Source organism: Cucumis melo, chromosome 8 (genome assembly GCF_025177605.1).
Source record: "Cucumis melo cultivar AY chromosome 8, USDA_Cmelo_AY_1.0, whole genome shotgun sequence".
Classification (NCBI taxonomy): Eukaryota; Viridiplantae; Streptophyta; class Magnoliopsida; order Cucurbitales; family Cucurbitaceae; genus Cucumis; species Cucumis melo.
Genome location: NC_066864.1, coordinates 23,583,221 through 23,601,554, shown reverse-complemented (window position 1 = coordinate 23,601,554; position 18,334 = coordinate 23,583,221). Strand labels below are relative to the sequence as shown.

At 35.4% G+C, this 18,334-nt stretch overlaps 1 protein-coding gene across 2 annotated transcripts in view; it reads left to right on the top strand.

The window, feature by feature from the left end:
• LOC103486027 (cleavage stimulation factor subunit 77) overlaps positions 1–17,872 on the top strand; it is a 33,228-nt gene extending 15,356 nt beyond the window's left edge. Inside the window, exons 11-24 of one of the 2 annotated variants that reach the window (XM_008443824.3) lie at positions 681–744; positions 1,979–2,099; positions 2,420–2,478; positions 2,555–2,623; positions 3,085–3,225; positions 3,713–3,777; positions 4,440–4,536; positions 6,929–6,988; positions 8,731–8,883; positions 9,306–9,372; positions 9,455–9,556; positions 10,602–10,757; positions 16,052–16,270; positions 17,575–17,872. In XM_008443824.3, the coding sequence (XP_008442046.1) occupies positions 681–744; positions 1,979–2,099; positions 2,420–2,478; positions 2,555–2,623; positions 3,085–3,225; positions 3,713–3,777; positions 4,440–4,536; positions 6,929–6,988; positions 8,731–8,883; positions 9,306–9,372; positions 9,455–9,556; positions 10,602–10,757; positions 16,052–16,270; positions 17,575–17,738 (1,537 nt within the window). In that variant the 3' untranslated portion in view covers positions 17,739–17,872. The remainder of the gene's footprint in view (positions 1–680; positions 745–1,978; positions 2,100–2,419; positions 2,479–2,554; positions 2,624–3,084; positions 3,226–3,712; positions 3,778–4,439; positions 4,537–6,928; positions 6,989–8,730; positions 8,884–9,305; positions 9,373–9,454; positions 9,557–10,601; positions 10,758–16,051; positions 16,271–17,574) is intronic. The other variant, XM_017044080.2, reaches the window with a different exon arrangement.
• Positions 17,873–18,334: the final 462 nt, after the last annotated feature.

Genomic DNA, 18,334 nt, shown 5'->3' with positions numbered 1-18,334 from the left:
ATGTTCTGTTTTGTGTAGTTGTTAGTTCATTCAGAATTCTTCTGGTTGAGAGAAGAATTGAATTGTTCTTGTAACCCTAGATTGTCATTCCTACATTCTTGTGATTGATAGAAAGTAAATTCAATAAAGAAAGAAATACCAGAATTGTTTGGAGTTCCAACAGTCTCTTGCTCTAATACTATGCTAAATCACTTACCAACCCAAAAATTTATGTCGATGGGTTGAGTAAATTTAACTATATCAATATTTCAACATGGTTCAATATGTTTCCACACTTATTACCACAAGAAATGTAAACTTTGAGTCTTTGGACACATACAGAGAAAAGTTGATATTTTGTATTGTATTTACTTTATTACGGCGTTCTCTTATGTTACAGTGAGACTGAACAATAAGAAGAAAGATAGTTATTTGCTTTTGAACTTAGCTTTCTACCTTAACTCGTGGACTTTTTAATTTTCAGCCTTTTGAAATTATCGTTATTATTTTATGGCCATTCTGCAGGAAACCAATTTGATTAGTTGAGTGCCTTCTGGCTCCCTTCTGAGTTTCAATGATAATTTGAACAGACAAATTACTATTAATATTTTGTTTATAAAATGTATCATCTGTTAATGTTATTGATCTATTGCATTCTGATATTGAGACCAAATTTTAATTTCTTGACATATTTCATCCAGAGGAAATCCTCAGAGGATAGACAGTGCATCATCCAACAAACGAATTATATTCACATATGAACAGGTAACTAAAGACTGAGAATTATTAATATGCTCATGGCGATTACATTTGTGCTATGGGTTATTAAGGACATTCATCTATTAATGATAAGATTTTCTTTTCAGATGCAGATTCTTAGAAATAGAACTATGTTAGTTTTTGCTTTTCCAAACGAGTGAATTTATCTCTTAGTCTCGTTATTTCTTTTTGTTGTCTATTTTAAATTTATAACTATGGTTCAATTGAAAAATTGACTTCAGCGCTAGAATGCTTTAGGCTTCTAATATTGTTAGATTTTGTGTTTTTGTTGAGAGAAACTGATTTAGGCTTCTAATATAGTTAGATTTATTTACTGGTATGAATTTTATGGTTTACTTGCATCAGTACACAATTAATAGTTAAAGTTCAATTTGCTTACCATTTGATTTTTGGTAATTAAACATAGAACCATTACTTCCACGTATGAGTTTCTTTATGTTTATTATTTACATTCTAGGATTGACTATGATTACAATTGAGATGAAAATAATGATGAAGAAATTATTGGGTTCAATCTATGGTGACTACCTATCTAGGATTTAATATTCTATACTTTTTCTTGACATTCATATGTTATAGGGTCAAATAGGTTGTCTCGTAAGATTAGTTGAGAAGCGCGTAAGTTGTCCCAAACGCTCATGAAAATAAAAAATCATAAAAAATTGTGAAAAGACAAGCATAACTTTCAGAAATCCAAAACCGTCTAAATAATTTGTTTTTCGATTTAAAATTATGTCGCCATCTTTGGCTTTTAATTTTTTCGTTACAGTTGAAAGGAAATTTACTTTCATATGTGTGTTCTAAGTCAAATATATTGAGTTTGGAATAAATTCAACTATAGACAGCAACTTATAATTTAAAAAGTTAGATATTGAGTCAGAAATTTTGATGCCTTTCTCTCCCCTACACGCTAGGCCTCTCTTCCTCTATTGTTTTATACCTTAGCGATGGGAAGCCATTGATTTGATTTGCCAACACAATGGAAATGTGGATACCTAACATCAGGACTGAATCCCACTTTATCAAGAAAAAAAGAAAAAAGATGTGTGTGTGTGTTGTGTGTGTGAGAGAGAGAGAGAGAGAGGCCTAGTGTAAGCGGGTTTTTATCTACAGTTATACTGTTTTGAGAAATGTTTTCATTGACATCCATTTCTTTAAATGTTATTGTTGTTGTTATTATTATTTTATTGATTTCCCTTTTCCACTTGGATCTTTTTAGTGTCTTATGTACCTGTACCATTATCCTGATGTATGGTACGATTATGCTCTGTGGCATGCAAGTAATGGATCAATAGATGCTGCGATTAAAGTATTTCAGCGAGCTTTGAAGGCTCTTCCTGGTAAGTTAATTCTTTTTCTTTTCTGTTGATATTTTCTTCATTGATATCTGTTTCATTTACTAATAACTTGATTCTCTCATGTCATAATAATGATTTTCAAGCATGCATTTTAGTTTCTTGCTTTCTTGTCTTTTCTTACTGTGTCAATCAAACTAATAATCTCCTGAGGTACACTTAGTATTTGTCTAACAGATGTGTCTCAAAGTAGCTTAAGCATTCTGGTTCCTGTAATTTAAATTCCTAGTGTCAGTTTCTACTTATTTTTATTTTTATTTTTATTTTTCATCCTACAATCACCTTTCCTCTTACTTTATCTACAGACTCAGATATGCTAAAATATGCTTACGCTGAATTAGAAGAATCTCGTGGATCACTTCAGGCATGGAGTCCTGATTTCCCTCAACATTTTGTATATCTAGGTTGTCCATTCATTTAACTCTGATTCTTTATTGTAGGCCGCAAAGAAAATATATGAAAGCCTTTTGAGCGATGGTGTTAATGCGACTGCACTAGCTCATATTCAAGTGAGTATGATATGTTAACTTACATTATTTCTTCCACATACATGCTTGGCTCCGTAAAGATAGTTAGCTCACACCTCATAAGGACTAGTAAACTGTTGAAGACTTAGAACCATGGTTGTATGGGAAATTGAATCATATTGACTTCCCTGTTTTTGTGGAAGTGGTGAACCTTAAGTTTTCAAGGGAAATAATCTCAGCTCCGATATGCTTGTATGGATATACTACTAATGTTATGGATCATGTCAGATTTTAGGCTGGGGTGGGATCTTGTGATTAAACAAGGGTGTAGAAAGATTCTGATGTCTTGTTCCTGGCAGAAATAGGGAAGAAATTGAATTATTTCATTTTCATCTCCTAGAAAATTTTTGTTGTATGGTTTGCTTTGTAAAACATATGTATTGTATGTCTTGCTATTGAGAATTCTTTGTCAAGGATATCATACTGGTAGCTTTGTGGTGCAGTTTATCCGTTTTCTTAGAAGAAATGAAGGAGTTGAGGCTGCTCGCAAGCACTTCTTGGATGCTCGCAAATCCCCGAATTGCACGTATCATGTTTATGTTGCTTATGCTATGATGGCCTTTTGTCTCGACAAGGATCCCAAGGTCTCTCTCTTTCCACTTTGGTAATGCTGTTCTAGATCTGGCCAGTTACTCTTGATCCTTAGAAGGAACTTAATGTTATCCTTATTCTTTTAACATTGTCATTGGTGTTAAAAACAATTTACTATGTGCTTGTGAGGTCAAGATATGGATTGTATGCTCTCTTAATGCTCTGCCGATCGATGCTTTGGATAAATCAAATTATCTTGCTCCTATGATCATGATTAATTAAAGGCGTGTTGCATTTAGCTAACAATGAATATGCATAGCTGTTGGTTTATTTACTTCATGTATTTACCATATCTAATTTATTTGATGTATTTAAATTGTGATTGTAAGTTCTTTTCCTTATATCATTAGATGCACTAGTTCTTTCTTCTACTCAAGAGAGACCCTCGTAGCTACTGTACAATGATAATCACTGTTTTCTGAATTTCACCTTGAAAATCAGCAGTATCATCTTATCTACTTATTTTTAACAATGCTGCAGATTGCACATAATGTTTTTGAAGATGGAATGAAGCGGTTTATGAATGAATCCACATATATTCTTGAGTGAGTTTGTCCATCTTGATATTCTGGTACTTGAGATATCAGCTGAGTCCGTACATTGCAGTGACAATTATTATAAAATTTCAATGAATTAACTATTTTTATCTGCAACTCTTGAGATTTTGAATGTATTTTTCAGATTACCTTCACCCCCACAATTAAGCTAAGGTTGTCCTTGTGGTATAGTATCTGCTTGATTCTTTAGGAGTTCGAAGGTTAGGAACAAAATTATCTTTGATGGGGATAGCTAAAAAGATTTCCAAAAATGTCCCAGGAGCTTCAAAACCTGTCTTAGGTTTTTTCTTTTTTTTTTTCATATATTAAAAATTGTCTGCATAGTTGCGTTGTACACCTGAAAAAAATCTCACCTTCTTCATTATGCCTCCCTTCCCCCTATGTCCTACCTACCTAAAGGGCTATTTCGATTTTGAAAAACACTACTTGAATTAGGGAGATAGTGATGATGTGAGATAGTTTAACTTGGTGGGTCACGAATGGCTGCCATGACAACAACCAGAACTTCTTAAACATCCTCTATATTGTTTACTGCTCACTGGAAATGTTTTTTTGATCCTTAGCCTGTTCAAGGGAATACCTTCTAATCATCTCCTCTTTTATGGGTTATAAAAAGTTATTACCCAAACTGATACTCTGTAAATTTATAGATATGCAGATTTCCTTGCTCGCTTGAATGATGACAGAAATATTCGGGCTTTATTTGAGCGTGCTTTGAGTACCTTGCCTCTAGAGGAGTCTGCTGAGGTAGCTGAAATTGTGTGTATTAATTTTACTTATACTTCTGATAGTTTTCATAGTACAAAAGGACGAGCTTTTAGCCTCAACAACACAACGTGCGTAGTGCTTATTCTTCTTTTTAGCAATTTTATATACAGATGAACCATGGATTTAAATTTCCTTGTTTATCTTCTAGAGTGATACTGATTGGATTGAATAAGAAAAAAGTTAATGTTTTTATAATATTTCAAAAATAATAGGTATTTTCTTTACTTAACCCCCCTGTCTTTTAGAACTCAAAGGCACAGTTGTACAATCTATAAAACCGATCCTGTTCAAGTTAGGTCATAATAGCAAACTCACATTAGTACATTAACCTTTTGACATGTACATCAAATTGTGTGGTGCACCATACCTTTGGTTGGAAAGACAATTGGATTTTTTCTAAACATGGTATGTGTTTTTGTGGGGTAGGGTTGGATTTAAGTTATTTTGTCGGCACTTGTAGTCCATAACTGTACTTGTGAACTTTTATTTATTTTTTAATTTTGTTTGAAAGCATTTTGAAAAAGAAAAAATACGATGCAGGATCATCATATCTTATGCATATATGATGCACCATGTCGATATTTGACCAAATTCATGGCCAAACAAGGGAAATCCACCAAGAGAACTCTCCTAGAACATTGTTCTATTCCAAAATATATTCTGAGAGCTTTCTTTACAATCCTAGAAGTGGCTATTTATAGCCTTACAAGAAGATAAAACAAATAACTAAATAAACCTAAAATACTAATGGAACACTAATTAATCCAACATTAACAATTAAACTAATCTTAATGCAAGTGTACTAATTATTTAACAATTCTTCTACATTTGGAGAATGAAGCGAGAGAAAGAAGCTTTTACAATTCTCCTATATACTCTCTGGGATTTGTCAGTTGGAGTCTACCACAAAAAGAGTTGAGAAGGAAGCTTGATTTATTTATTCGAACTTGAGGACGAGTTCTTTATTTTTAAGTCAGGTTGAATGATGAAGAGAATTGTTAGATTATTTGTGAAGTTCACTTGTTATTAGTTTACTTGTTAATTTTAGATTAACTATTGGTTGATTAATGTTTTAGATTAATTTTATTTTTTGTCTTATTTTCTTGTTAGGCTATAAATAGCGCTTTAGGGTTGTGATTGGAAGTTTTTTTAATATATTTGAAAATAGTGCATCGTTCTTATAGAGTTTGCTATCAACTTTAGTGATGGATCTCACTTGTTTGGCCACATATTTGACCTAATACCAACCTGCTGCATCAATATACTTAATAACGCACCTTATGCTGTTTGTTGACTCCTAATTTTCATGTACGCATTAACATGCCTTTAACTGGTCCTGTGGATTTATACCACCGAAAGCAGTTCAGTTTGTATTTGATGCATACATTTAACAGGCCTAAAGTTGTTTTTCTAGTACTAATTTTAGGTTGTGCTTTCCCATGTTTTCGACCATGGTTACAGTCCCAAATACATTTTCTCTTTCATAAAGTACTCAAATGTTTGTAATTGTTTTCAATTTCTTCCATAACATTCCTGGTTTATTCTTTGATTGGAGGATTTGTTTTAGTCAATGGGTCCAACTACCAACCATTTTTATTTAGTGATCTCAACGGATGCATATAAAAGATTTAGGTTCTCATGAGATTCCTGGTTCATTCATTGAGGAAGAGTATAAAAAATTCAAATACATGTTGGAAGCTCATGAGATTTTTGGGCGTCAAGTATGTTTCATCTAGTTGAGATATTTCGTTGTGCACTACTAGTGTATCTTTATGGATAAAGCTTATTGTCTTTTCATTACATCAGTGAAGAGTTCTGTTTCTGTTTAAAAAAAGCTCATGAGATTTTTGCTTCTATCTTTGTGGATATCCATTTCAACCTAGAGAGGACTTTCTAGGCCTTGTTCAATAGCATGTTTTTTTAGATGCTTTGGTGTGAGCACTAGCAGAATGGTTGTATTTTTAGAGTTCTTCTTCCACTTATAATTATTTTATGGACATGGTTGTTTTGAATGCTCTTTTTTGGTGCAAATATAAACACCTTATAGTCTTTCTTCTTTAATTTTCAATTGGAGATCTTTCATGTAATTCATCTCTTGGTGTTTGAGAGTCTATTAACTCCCATATTTTATTCATGAAAGAAATTGTTCTCTGATAAAAAGAACTGTTCACTTTCTTGCTTCCGCCTTGGGCTGCTATTTCATTGGCTAAATTTGGAATGGTCTAAAGCAACGCATTTTCTTCTCTTATTTTCTCATTATTTTGTGTTCAATACTTTGTTATGCATTTGCATCAATGATTTCTTTTTTAACATACTTTTTTTTTTGTGGGTTTGAGATCTGAGGTATTCTAGATGTCTTTGTCTTCTCTAGGTTTGGAAACGCTTCATCCATTTTGAGCAAACTTATGGAGACCTGGCTAGCATGCTGAAGGTACCACTTTTTTTTTTTTTTTTTTTGTTATTTTCTTTTCCTATTAATGAGAAACAGAAACGTATATCCTTCAAAATCAAAGAACAATTTAAGGGCATGAAGTAGATAATACTAATCCAACGCAAGTTGCTACTAGGAAAAAAGTAGCTTCCACTCGTTAATAATAATCATCCAAAGGTTGTAATTACAAAAGAATTTAGTTTGTACACCACCAAGAGGCATTGTTTTTCACCAAAAGTAAAAAGATTAGAAGGAAGAAAACTTATCTTCGAAGCCCTATTCCTTGGCTTCCAAAGGTCCCATTGGAGGAAGAGAGTAGCATCTTTCCAAAAGACGTTTCTTGCCGCCAAAGAACCTATTATTGAGCTTTTCCATTAGCCAATCATCAACTTTATTAGTTAAAACAGAATTCCAATTTCCACCCCCAAACACATCAAAAATAGTGTGCCGCCCTTTAGCTGCAAAAGGACAGTGTAGAAACAAGTGCTTGTTGGACTTCTCCTCTTGAAGGCATAATCGGGATTTAGATGGAGAGATAAATTCAATTTTGAAATTTCCTTTGTAGCTTCTCGTGGGTACATAAGTATCTATTGGTTAGCAACCATTAAAAGACTCGGTTCTTTTTTTTGGAATCTTGAATTGCCAGATATACTCAGCATAGAGTATTTCAATCTCTTGCCCGATTGGTTAACCCCATAAAGGAACATTTAGGAGTGAAGGATCCCGATGTATCGATCTTCCAGTTCTTAGTCATTACCCACCACCCATTGCTTCACTGTCACCTTATTCTAGAATCTGTCTAATTATACATGTCAATGTATCCAAATGCACTGTTCTTTTTTGGTTGCATGCAAGAAACATCGTTTGACTTAAGGTCGTTAGCAAGTTGTTACATACGTTTGATTTTGGAAATTCAATCCCTACACATACTCAGTTAGCTGGTTTGTGTGCTGATATGTGTATCTATTTTTTTAATGGAATCTTGTGTTTCTGTTCCTCTTAAGGTTTTTCATGTGGGTAAACATAAGACTTCTGGCTTCTGTCAAAAAGGGAAAACCCTCTCTTGCAGATTCTCAGATATCTTTTTGAAGATGGGTATGTGAATTGTTAACTTATGCACATCTCGACTAATCTTACGGAACCCGCTTGACCCTATAACATTTAGGTGTCAAGGTAACTCGTAGAAAATTAATTTCTAGGTAAGTGGTCACCACGGATTGAATATATGATCTCTTAGTTAGTTATTGAGACCATGTCTCCTTTTTTACCACGAGGCCAACCATGATGGTTAACACTCTCCCTTGATGAAACCCCCTTTTGTTCTTTTTTACTTTTTGCTAGTTTTATTTAGAAATATGAGTGAACAGATCATTGATTGCTTAATTATCCATACCACATAAAACACACAAAGAAGGGGAACGAGAGCAAAAGATCTTTTCTTTATTATTACATTTCCCTATTTCTATATAAAAATAAATAATAGTTTTTAATTGACAAGAAACTAATAACAGGCACTGACATCATAAGTATTAATGTTTCAAGGGAAGTATTTCTTTAAGAGGTACAATGGCCTCATCATTTACAGCCTTTGAAGGTGAAGCACGTATTCAATTTCATTTGTTACCAATTTTAGACGGTGCCAGGCTTCGAAAGAGAAAATATGAGTAGTTCTTTTCGCCATCTCCCACATGGACAGTGCGGAATGTTCTCCCACCTTTTCATATAGTTGTAGCCTTGTACAGGTGGAAAAAAGAAGAAAGGAAGCTCTTTCCCAAATGGGTGAAGATGGAGCATCAACATTGGAAAGTTCATTGCAAGATGTTGTGTCCCGGTATAGTTTTATGGATCTCTGGCCGTGCACATCTAGCGATCTGGATAATTTGACCAGACAAGAGGTAGTCACAGTTTCATTCTTTGTAGTTTGTACATGATTTTCTGTGGATGCCTTTAATAATTTTTGTTTCGTCTTCTGTGGTGCGTTTTGCAATTATATTTTTATATAAACTTGAAATGAAGTAAATAGTCAAGCCCTAGTATGCACTCTGATGAGGAAGCTTGCTTGCCTTGAGGAAAAGGCTTGAACTTTTTTATAGTGTTTCTATTTTTTGTTAGAGAAATTCATCGTTTGATGCCATAACTCACATGACTTCAAATTTTTTCGCCTAAACCATAATTATATGGAAATGGAGGGGAAAGCAGAAACTTACGCTGCAAAATATTTTTGGAATGTAAAACAAGGGGGGCAGTACATGTTTGAGTTTTTAACATATTCCTTGTAAACTCTTTTACTTGACTGGTGCTACTTTTACTCTTTCAGTGGCTCGCTAAGAACATAAGTAAGAACTCAGAAAAATCTAGTCTTCCTGGTGGAACTGGATTCTTAGGTAATTTTATTATTTTTTTTCTGGTTGAAATATGTTGGTAAACTTTGTTTCTTCTGGGTAAGCTCTATCCTTTTTTATCCAGATACTGGTTCTGCTGGTTTTGTGAGCCATTCAATTCCATCTACAAAGGTCGTTTATCCTGATACCTCTCAGATGGTGATTTATGACCCAAGCCAAATATTAGGTAATTATGAAACTCTAGACTTTTATCCTGGAATTTAAGTAAGATGGGTCTATCAAGTTCTAATATCTTTTAGGACAGCTTTAATTGGTGGCATCATATTTTCAGAATTTGGTGATTAATTAATGTAGTTATCAACCATTTAATTTTTATAAATACTACTGTTTAATATCTAATATAATGTCTAGTTGTCCTGCAATATTTTTGCAATGAAGTTTTTGGAACCAGTTGCATTGCACCTACAACTCTCAGAAAGAATATTTAAATATCATTGTCATTTTGTCATCACTAATGAACTTTATAGAACATTCTTTTCTGACTTTCTTTTAGTGGTTTTTTGTGCCAACTGCTGGGACTATTGGTTCCTGCTCATATACTCGTTTTGATGAAATTGACTTTGTTTTTCCTTGTGAGGAAATTGTAAGACCCCTAGTTAGAATTATTGGTATTATTTGTATGATCAGTAGTAAGGGATGTTCTTGTAATTAGACATTAAGTTTGTTAGATCTTTTTGGTTATAAATAGTAGGTGATAGTGAGACTAGAGGTGTGAAAATTTTTGTGGGATTTTCATTGGGAAATTTGGGAGAGAATAACCCTCTCGAAAGATTGGTAAATTCTTATTTCATCATTGATATTACTCTAGAAAGATTGGTATATTCTTATTTCTTCATTGATATTGCAATATATGTCTATTTTCTGGAGTTCTTTGTTGTTCTGCTCATGAGGTATCCTAACAGAAATATAAGGGAAAAAAGAGTGAGAATGACCCAAATTAAATACTTGGAGTTGGATAACTAGAAGTAAGTTTGGTGATACCATTGGAGGAAACGTTTGGCTAATTAAAACATGCTAGATATGCAATGGAATAACGTTTACTATAGTACTATAACGGATTGAGAAGAAAAACCATTTTTTTTTCCGCTCAAGGATCTTATGAGTAACTATAAATATCCTGCTAAAAATAGATAACTCCGTTTTCAGAGTATAATACCAATTGATTATTTGATTTGATTTTACTAAAATTGCTCGGGATTCGGCGGTGACAGGAATTCTTCCAACTGCAACAACTTCAGGACTTCCGGCTAATCCGTCAAATCCAGTTTCTGTTGCAAGTGGAGCGCCGACTAATGTATTTGACGAAATATTAAAAGCAACACCAGCTGCGTTAATAGCATTTCTTGCAAACTTACCTGCTGTTGATGGTAACCTTTCTTATTATATCTTATTTTGAAGGCAGTCATGGTTATGAGTGCAAATAAAGTCTCATATTAGCTAGGAAAGGGGAAGATCCATACTATAAAAGTGAGAACAATTATCTCCATTGCGATGAAGCGGTGTAGATGAAATCCAAACAGAGACAGCCACCGCTGCCGGGATTGCTGCCGCCATGGAAAAGTTGCTCCACTAGCTTCAAAAGATGCTGGCAGTCACAGCCTACCCTTGGAGTCAGCCGTGTGTCAGGGGCATAATTGTCCAACGTATTATTTACCGTTGGCCGTATGCCCGAAAACCCCCAAATCATTTTATCTTTATGTCTTGAAAGTAGTTTAGGTTAATTCTTTCGTTTAGGTGTCGCCGAGTCACAGTGTGACATTTCGGCTTTTTCATATGCAAGCCTGCCAAGGCCAAAATTCTCAATATGTACTATAGGGGGTACATGAACAGTCCGACCCCCGCCCAAGCCTTGTCGCACTCTTTGCATGCTGAGTTATTTTCCTTGCAATTGACAGTCTTCAATGCTTTCTTTATGACGTTTTCAACTATTTACTTTCTCCCTCCCGTTTTATAAAAACATTTTCCCGAGAACGGGGAGGGAGGCTACGTCATACCGCGAGTTTGACCGCGGATTCCGATTTTCGAACGGCTGACTTGCTGATTGAGCTAAGCAAGTGCCGCACAATCGTGTTGAGAAGTTACGATTGTGACACCGTGCAGTCTAGTGGTGGAAACCAGCCGCACGCACCGCCGCCCAATGCCTCCACTACTCAGCTGGTCTACTCCCACTTGTCTTCCCAAGTCCAGCCACGATACCCTTCTGGTTAGCCACAGCTCCAAGCGCTGTCGCTGCCCTCAATTTATGGATTGTCATTGTTTCACGCACCACTGTCCTTTGATTCTTTACAGCAGCCGCACGTCCATGGTACCGGGATCGATCAAGTCCATAAGAAATCAAGGTTTGAAGTTGGTGAATCTTCGACACAATCCAAACCAACTGACTTGCCAATGTACTCCAAAAACCCATTAACTTCGTTCCCTAACTTGTCATCTGGTGCCTTTCCAAGAGAGAAGCTGAATGGCCAGAATTATTTTTCCTGGTCTCAATTGATCAAGATGTTTCTCGAGGGTCGTCACCAATTCGATTTTCTGACAGGGAGACTTTCCTTCCCTTATCCGTGATGCCCTGGAACCCTTCCTTTATTTGGTCCATGTTGATTAATAGTATGGAACCACAAATGGGCAAGCCTTTGCTTTATGCAACAACTGCCAAGGATATATGAGACACGACTCAGAAACTCTATTCAAAGCGTCAGAACGCTTCTCATTTGTATACACTAAGGAAACAAGTCTATGATTGCAAACAAGAAACTTTGGATGTAACCTCTTGCTTCAATAGACTCTCTACTTTGGTAAGAGATGGACTTGTGCAGAGAGACAGTATGAGATACTCCGAATGATGGTATACAGTATGCTAGACTTGAAGAGTTGATCGGATTTATGACTTCCTTGCAGGCCTCAACCCCAAGTTCGACATTGTCTGTGGTCTTATACTTGGACAGAGACCTTTTCCCTCCTTAATGAAAGTGTGTTGTGAAGTTCGTCTTGAAGTAGACCGTACAAAGGCCATGAGTGTTCCGACTACTCTTGAGTAGACTCCACTGCCTTCAGTGCTAGATCTTCAACCCATAACAGTGAGAAGAAAAAACGAGAAACCAATCCTTATATGTGAGCATTGCAAGAAACTGTGGCATAATAAGGATCAATGTTGGAAACTTCATGGTCATCCCTTTGGAGGTAAGAAACATTCCTCCAATGATAAACAAAATTTAGGGTGTGCTTATATGAGTGAGTTTGCTAGCACTTCTCAACCATCTGGCCCTACTGTAAATCAGAACGGTCCCAATCCACCCTCTGCTCTACGAGCCATTGCTTAATAAGGTATGCCCCAACCCCCTTTTTTTTTTTTTGAAACGGAGACAAACTTATTTATTAATGTAAAACTCAAAGTACAAGAGAATTATACAGTGAGAATTAGAGAGAAACCTCAGTCCTTTAGTCTTTTTCAGCGTTGATGGGAACCCTTGGATCCTAGCCTTGGGGGGCTACAGATCACTTGACAGGTTTCTCTGAGAATTTTGTTTCTTATATTCTGTGTGTTGGTAATGAAAAGATCACAATAACTAATGGTTGTTTAGCTTCAATTGCTAGGAAGGGACAAATTTTTCCTTTTGCAGAGCTATTCCTTCAGAATGCTTTGCATGTGCCTAAGATTCCCTATAATTTGCTATTTGTAAGCAAGATCACTTGTGAGTTGAACTACAAAGCTACTTCCTTACCTGAATTTGTTTCTTGTCACTACTTGAGCTCGGGGAGGATGATTGGCACTGCCCGACATAGCAGGGGACTCTATCTCCTTGACGATGATACCTCTGCTACCTCCGTTAGTAGTATCTCTAGGGCTAGTTTATTGTCTTCATATTTTACAATTTCCTAACAAGATTGTATATTATGGCATTTTTGATTGGGCCACTCAAACTTTACATATATGAAGGATTTATTTCCTCATCTCTTTTCTAAAGTTGATGTCTCCTCTTTATCTTGTGATGTGTGTGTTCAGGCCAAACAACATCAGGTCTCCTTCATCTCACAACCATATAAAACAAGCCAGCTGTTCACCCTTATCCATAGTGACGTTTAGGGTCCATCCAAGGTCACTACCTGCTCTGGGAAACAGTGGTTTGTGAATTGTATTGATGTTCATACCTACCTTACTTGGGTCTTTTTTATCATTGATAAATCTTGGGTTTCCTTTGTTTTCCAGAACTTCTATCACACCATCGAAATGCAATTCAATGCAAAAAAATTGATTCTTCGAAGTGATAACGGTCGGGAGTTTGAAAACCATACCCTTAGTGAGTTCCTAGCCTCCAAGGGGATAGTTCACCAGAGCTTATGTGCTTACGCCCCTCAACAAAATGGGGTTGCCGAGTAGAAAAATTATTACCTTTTGGAAGTAGCTCATCCACGTATGCTGTCTACTTCCCTTTCTTAATATCTGTGGGGAGATGTTGTTCCTACTGCAGCTTATCTCATCAATAGGATGTCTTCTTGTGTCCTTCACCTTCAGCTCCCTTAGATTGTCTCAAGGAGTCGTATCCGTCTATCGCTTAACTTTTTAGGTCCATATCTTTGACCCTAATCAGACCAAATTTACCCCTCGGGCTCAGGGGTGTGTTTGTTGGGTATCCTCTTCATTAGTGGGGCTATAAATGCTTCCAACCTCCTTTCCGTTACTTTGTCGCTGTGGATGAAACCTTTTGTGAGAATTGGCCATTTTTTCCTGTTAGCCATCTTCTGGGGGAGAATGTGAATGAGGATTCTAACTATACCTTAGAGTCTACCAATCCTACTTCAACTATCTTACCTATCTCCGATCCTCATCTCATGGTCCTACCCACAAACCAAGTTCACTGGAAAACTTACTATAGGAGAAATCTTGTAAAGGAAATTGTGTCCCCTATTGATTAGCCGGCTCCAATCCAAGACTCTGAACTTCCTCGAGATTAAGGTATGTCTGGTTAATCCTCAAATACAAGGCAGATGGAACCCTTGATAGACACAAAGCGATGTTAGTTGCAAAAGGGTTTACTCAGACCAATTGTGTTGTGTTAGAATTAGTGGATTTGGTCCATAGGGTTTTTTTGGAAAGATTGTTGTGTATTCTATATATTCTCCCTTTGTACCTATTGTAATTCATCATAAAATAATAAGAGTAACAATATCGTGGTTTTTCTCCTAGTACTCAGGTTTTCACGTAACCCTTATTTTTGTGTTCAATATATTGATTACTTGGAGGCGTTTTTCCCAATTGCAACTAATTACACTTAGATTCCTGTTATCTGTTGTTGTGAACAAAGATTGGCCTCTATATTAGCTATATGTTAAGAATGCGTTCTTGAATGGAGACCTAGAGGAGGAAATCCCCCCTCCGGGTTTGAAGCCCAATTTGGTCACAGGGCTTGTAAACTTAAGAAATTTTTATATGGATTGAAACAGTCAAGTCCCAAGGGTACACTTAGGGGCACTTTAACCACACTTTGTTTACAAAAGTCTCCAAGGCTGGAAAGATCGCGTTGTTGATTATTTATGTTGATGACATCGTCTGGGGATGGAATTGCTGAAATCATCCAACTAAAAAAGAGTATGGCTGATGAGTTTGAAATAAAAGACTTGGGAACTCTGAAATATTTCTTTGGGATGGAGGTAGCTAGATCTAATGAAGGTATCTCGTATCTTAAGAGGAAATATACCCTTGATTTGTTGATCGATACAGGTATGCTGGGATATCATCCTGTTGATACTCCTATTGAATTCAACCATAAACTAGGAAATTCAGGTGATAAAGAACAATACCAGCGCCTTGTGAGTAAGTTGATTTACTTGGTTCATACTCGACCAGATATTTCTTATGCTGTGAGTGTCATTAGCCAGTTCATGCAAGCTCATACGAGGAACATATAGAGGCGGTTAACAGAATCTTCAGGTACTTAAAAACTAACTCATGGTAAAGGATTGTTGTTTAAAAAGACAGATAGGAAAGTTACTGAGGTCTATACTGATTCTAACTGGGCAGGGTCCGTTGTTGACAAGAAATCCACCTCTGATTACTTTATCTTTGTATAGGGAAATCTTGTAACCTAGAGGAGTAAGAAGCAAGGGGTTGTGGCTAGAAGCGGTGCTGAGATTGAGTACAAGGCTATGAGTTTGGGGATATGTGAGGAAATTAGGCTTCAGAAAGTTCTATATGATCTTCATCATGATTGTGAGGTGCCGATGAAATTATTCTGTGATAATAAGGCAGCTTATTAGCATCGCATCAATCCAGTTCAACTTGATAGAATTAAATACGTGAAGATTGATTGACACTTCATTAAAGAATCAAGGCAATAGGTTGCTGATATTCTCACCAAAGGACTTCTCAAACAAAACTTTGACTTTTGTGTTAGCAAGTTGGGTCTCATTGATATCTACGTCCCAACTTGAGGGGAAGTGTTAGAATTAGTGGGTTTGACCCAAGGAAGGATTTATCCTAATATTCTTTCCTTTTTTATCGTAAGCTGTAACCTATTGATCTTCCCTCTTGTATCTTTTCTTGTATCTTTTGTTAATATGAGAAATTAATAAGAAAGTCGTGGTTTTTCTCCCAGTACTCGAGTTTGCATGTAACTCGGTATCTACTTTACTTTATCACTTTTTGACACATCTCATGAAATTTCAGGTCCAACTCCAGACATTGATATTGTACTATCAGTTTGTCTCGAGAGTGACCTACCTACAGTTCCATTGGTCAAATCAGGGGCGACACCAGCACAAGTTTCGGGTGGTCCTGTACCTACCACTAGTGACCTTTCTGGTTCAAGCAAGTCTCATGCATTTTCCAATTCCTCCCTAAAGCATACCAGAGACAAGCAATCAGGAAAGAGAAAAGATTACGACAGTATGTCCTTTTATTCTCTATTTACACTTTCCGAAACTTTGGTAATTACTTTCTAGTGGTAAAAATTTTCAATCGCATCTTTCAACCCCTAATTGTACTTATATTATATGTGGTCTCTGCTGTTTAACACCACAAACTAAATGATGACACAAGTCTATTGTGCAAATATTACCCAATATGGCACGATGTGGCTGCAAATTAAATAGGAACTTATGACAACTTAAAGCAACAAAACAAATTCCTTTATCGACCATGTTACTCTACTTTTTTCCAGCTATCTTTTTTTACCATTTATCTACATATTGTGGCAAACAACTAATACTTGTTTGACAGATATGTCGTTAAAAATGACTACGTAGAATTATAATTCTAAGTTTATGGACTACATTTTATAATTTTACCTGATTTCCAATTTTCAAAATGATATTGTCCATCATGACTTTTCTTAGGGGTTGAATTGTTGGACTGTTATGGCAAGTTAGCTAGCGGTTAACATTAAACTCTAAAATCATTGGCCTTTATTTTTCTGTTACTTTGCCTTTGGTATGGAACTGTCAGATGTAAATTAATTTTGATACATCCGTAGGACTCACCATATACGCATGCTCCTTAAGTTTAATCATTAATGATCCTCTTGATTTATTTTTGTCATACTGCCAACTATTATCTTTGTTTACTGGTTTAGTTTGGATGATGAATTTCACGTCCACTTTATGGTTATTAATTTACTTTTTAACATTATGACTTTACTTGAACAGAATCTGTTTTATAGGTTGTACAACCATGTTTTTGTGTTTTAAGGATTTAGTTTTTATAGTTAGCTTAATCCTCTGTGTACAGTACTATAAAATTACTAAGTACAGTTATTATGATTTTGGTTGAGTTTCAAAGACTACATCATTAGTGTTCAAGTCCAAGAAAGAAGTAGTTCTACAAGAATTCGAATCTCTTGTTTACTATTATCTCAATTCTTAAACCATTACTGTAAGTTCAAAAGTTAGTGATCCATTTTTCTAGCAAGTACCAATTACTTTTTGCTGATTGGCTATATGAGTCTGTAGCATCGAGTATTGCATATAGTGATTAATTTCGTTATAAATCAATTTGATCAAAACATCCTATGTTTCGTTCTCCAACACTTTCTTCTATTCTTCTATTACTTTTGAAGTGTGAAATTTACCTATTGTCATGTTGAATTTGGATTTCTTTTTCCTAGATCTTTACATAATCTTTGTATTAAAAGAAAAAAGGAACTATTTGATATTATTATAACTAGACGGTAACATTTATTAATTGGTCGATAGGACAAGAGGACAATGAAAGTACAACAGTCCAAAGTCAGCCATTGCCTAAAGATTTTTTCAGGATAAGACAAATCCAGAAAGCAAGAGGAGCTACTTCTTCCCAAACAGGTTCTGCTTCCTATGGAAGTGCTATTTCTGGAGACCTCTCTGGTAGCACTGGTTGAATTCATTATGCTTTTCTTTTTCTAAATTATTATCAACTTTATTCTTTCCTATAAGTTGACAATAGAGACACTCTCATTTTCCTTAAAAAGAGTCTCTTAAAGAAAGCTAGTACAATCATCATTTTGCTTCAGAATCTTATACTCTCTACATGCATAACTCATTACAGAATTCTTTTCTCCTTAATGCACATCATTACGGCTGATTTGAGAGGTCAAACTTCAATGTAATTTCATAGAAAATTTTTGATTAAATCTTGGAGGATTTATTATGTAGTTTCGAGGAGTATTCTCCTTATATCAAGATTGTGGATCATTTATTAAAATGATAATGTTTTTCATACAAAATGAGAAGATTTCTATTATTTATAGAGTTTATTACAAGTGGGATAAAAAAAAAATTAACCTACAATATTATGAAATTAATCTCATTCATCCTACGACCAGAATTTTGGCTATGAATTCAAATTTTGGTTTAGAAAAATATGAAAACAGTTGTAAATGAATGTGTATTATCGGCATACTGATAGGAACAAACACAAATTTCAAAAACAAAAAAGAAAGAATGATATAATTATCAAAGGAGGTCTTTTCTAATT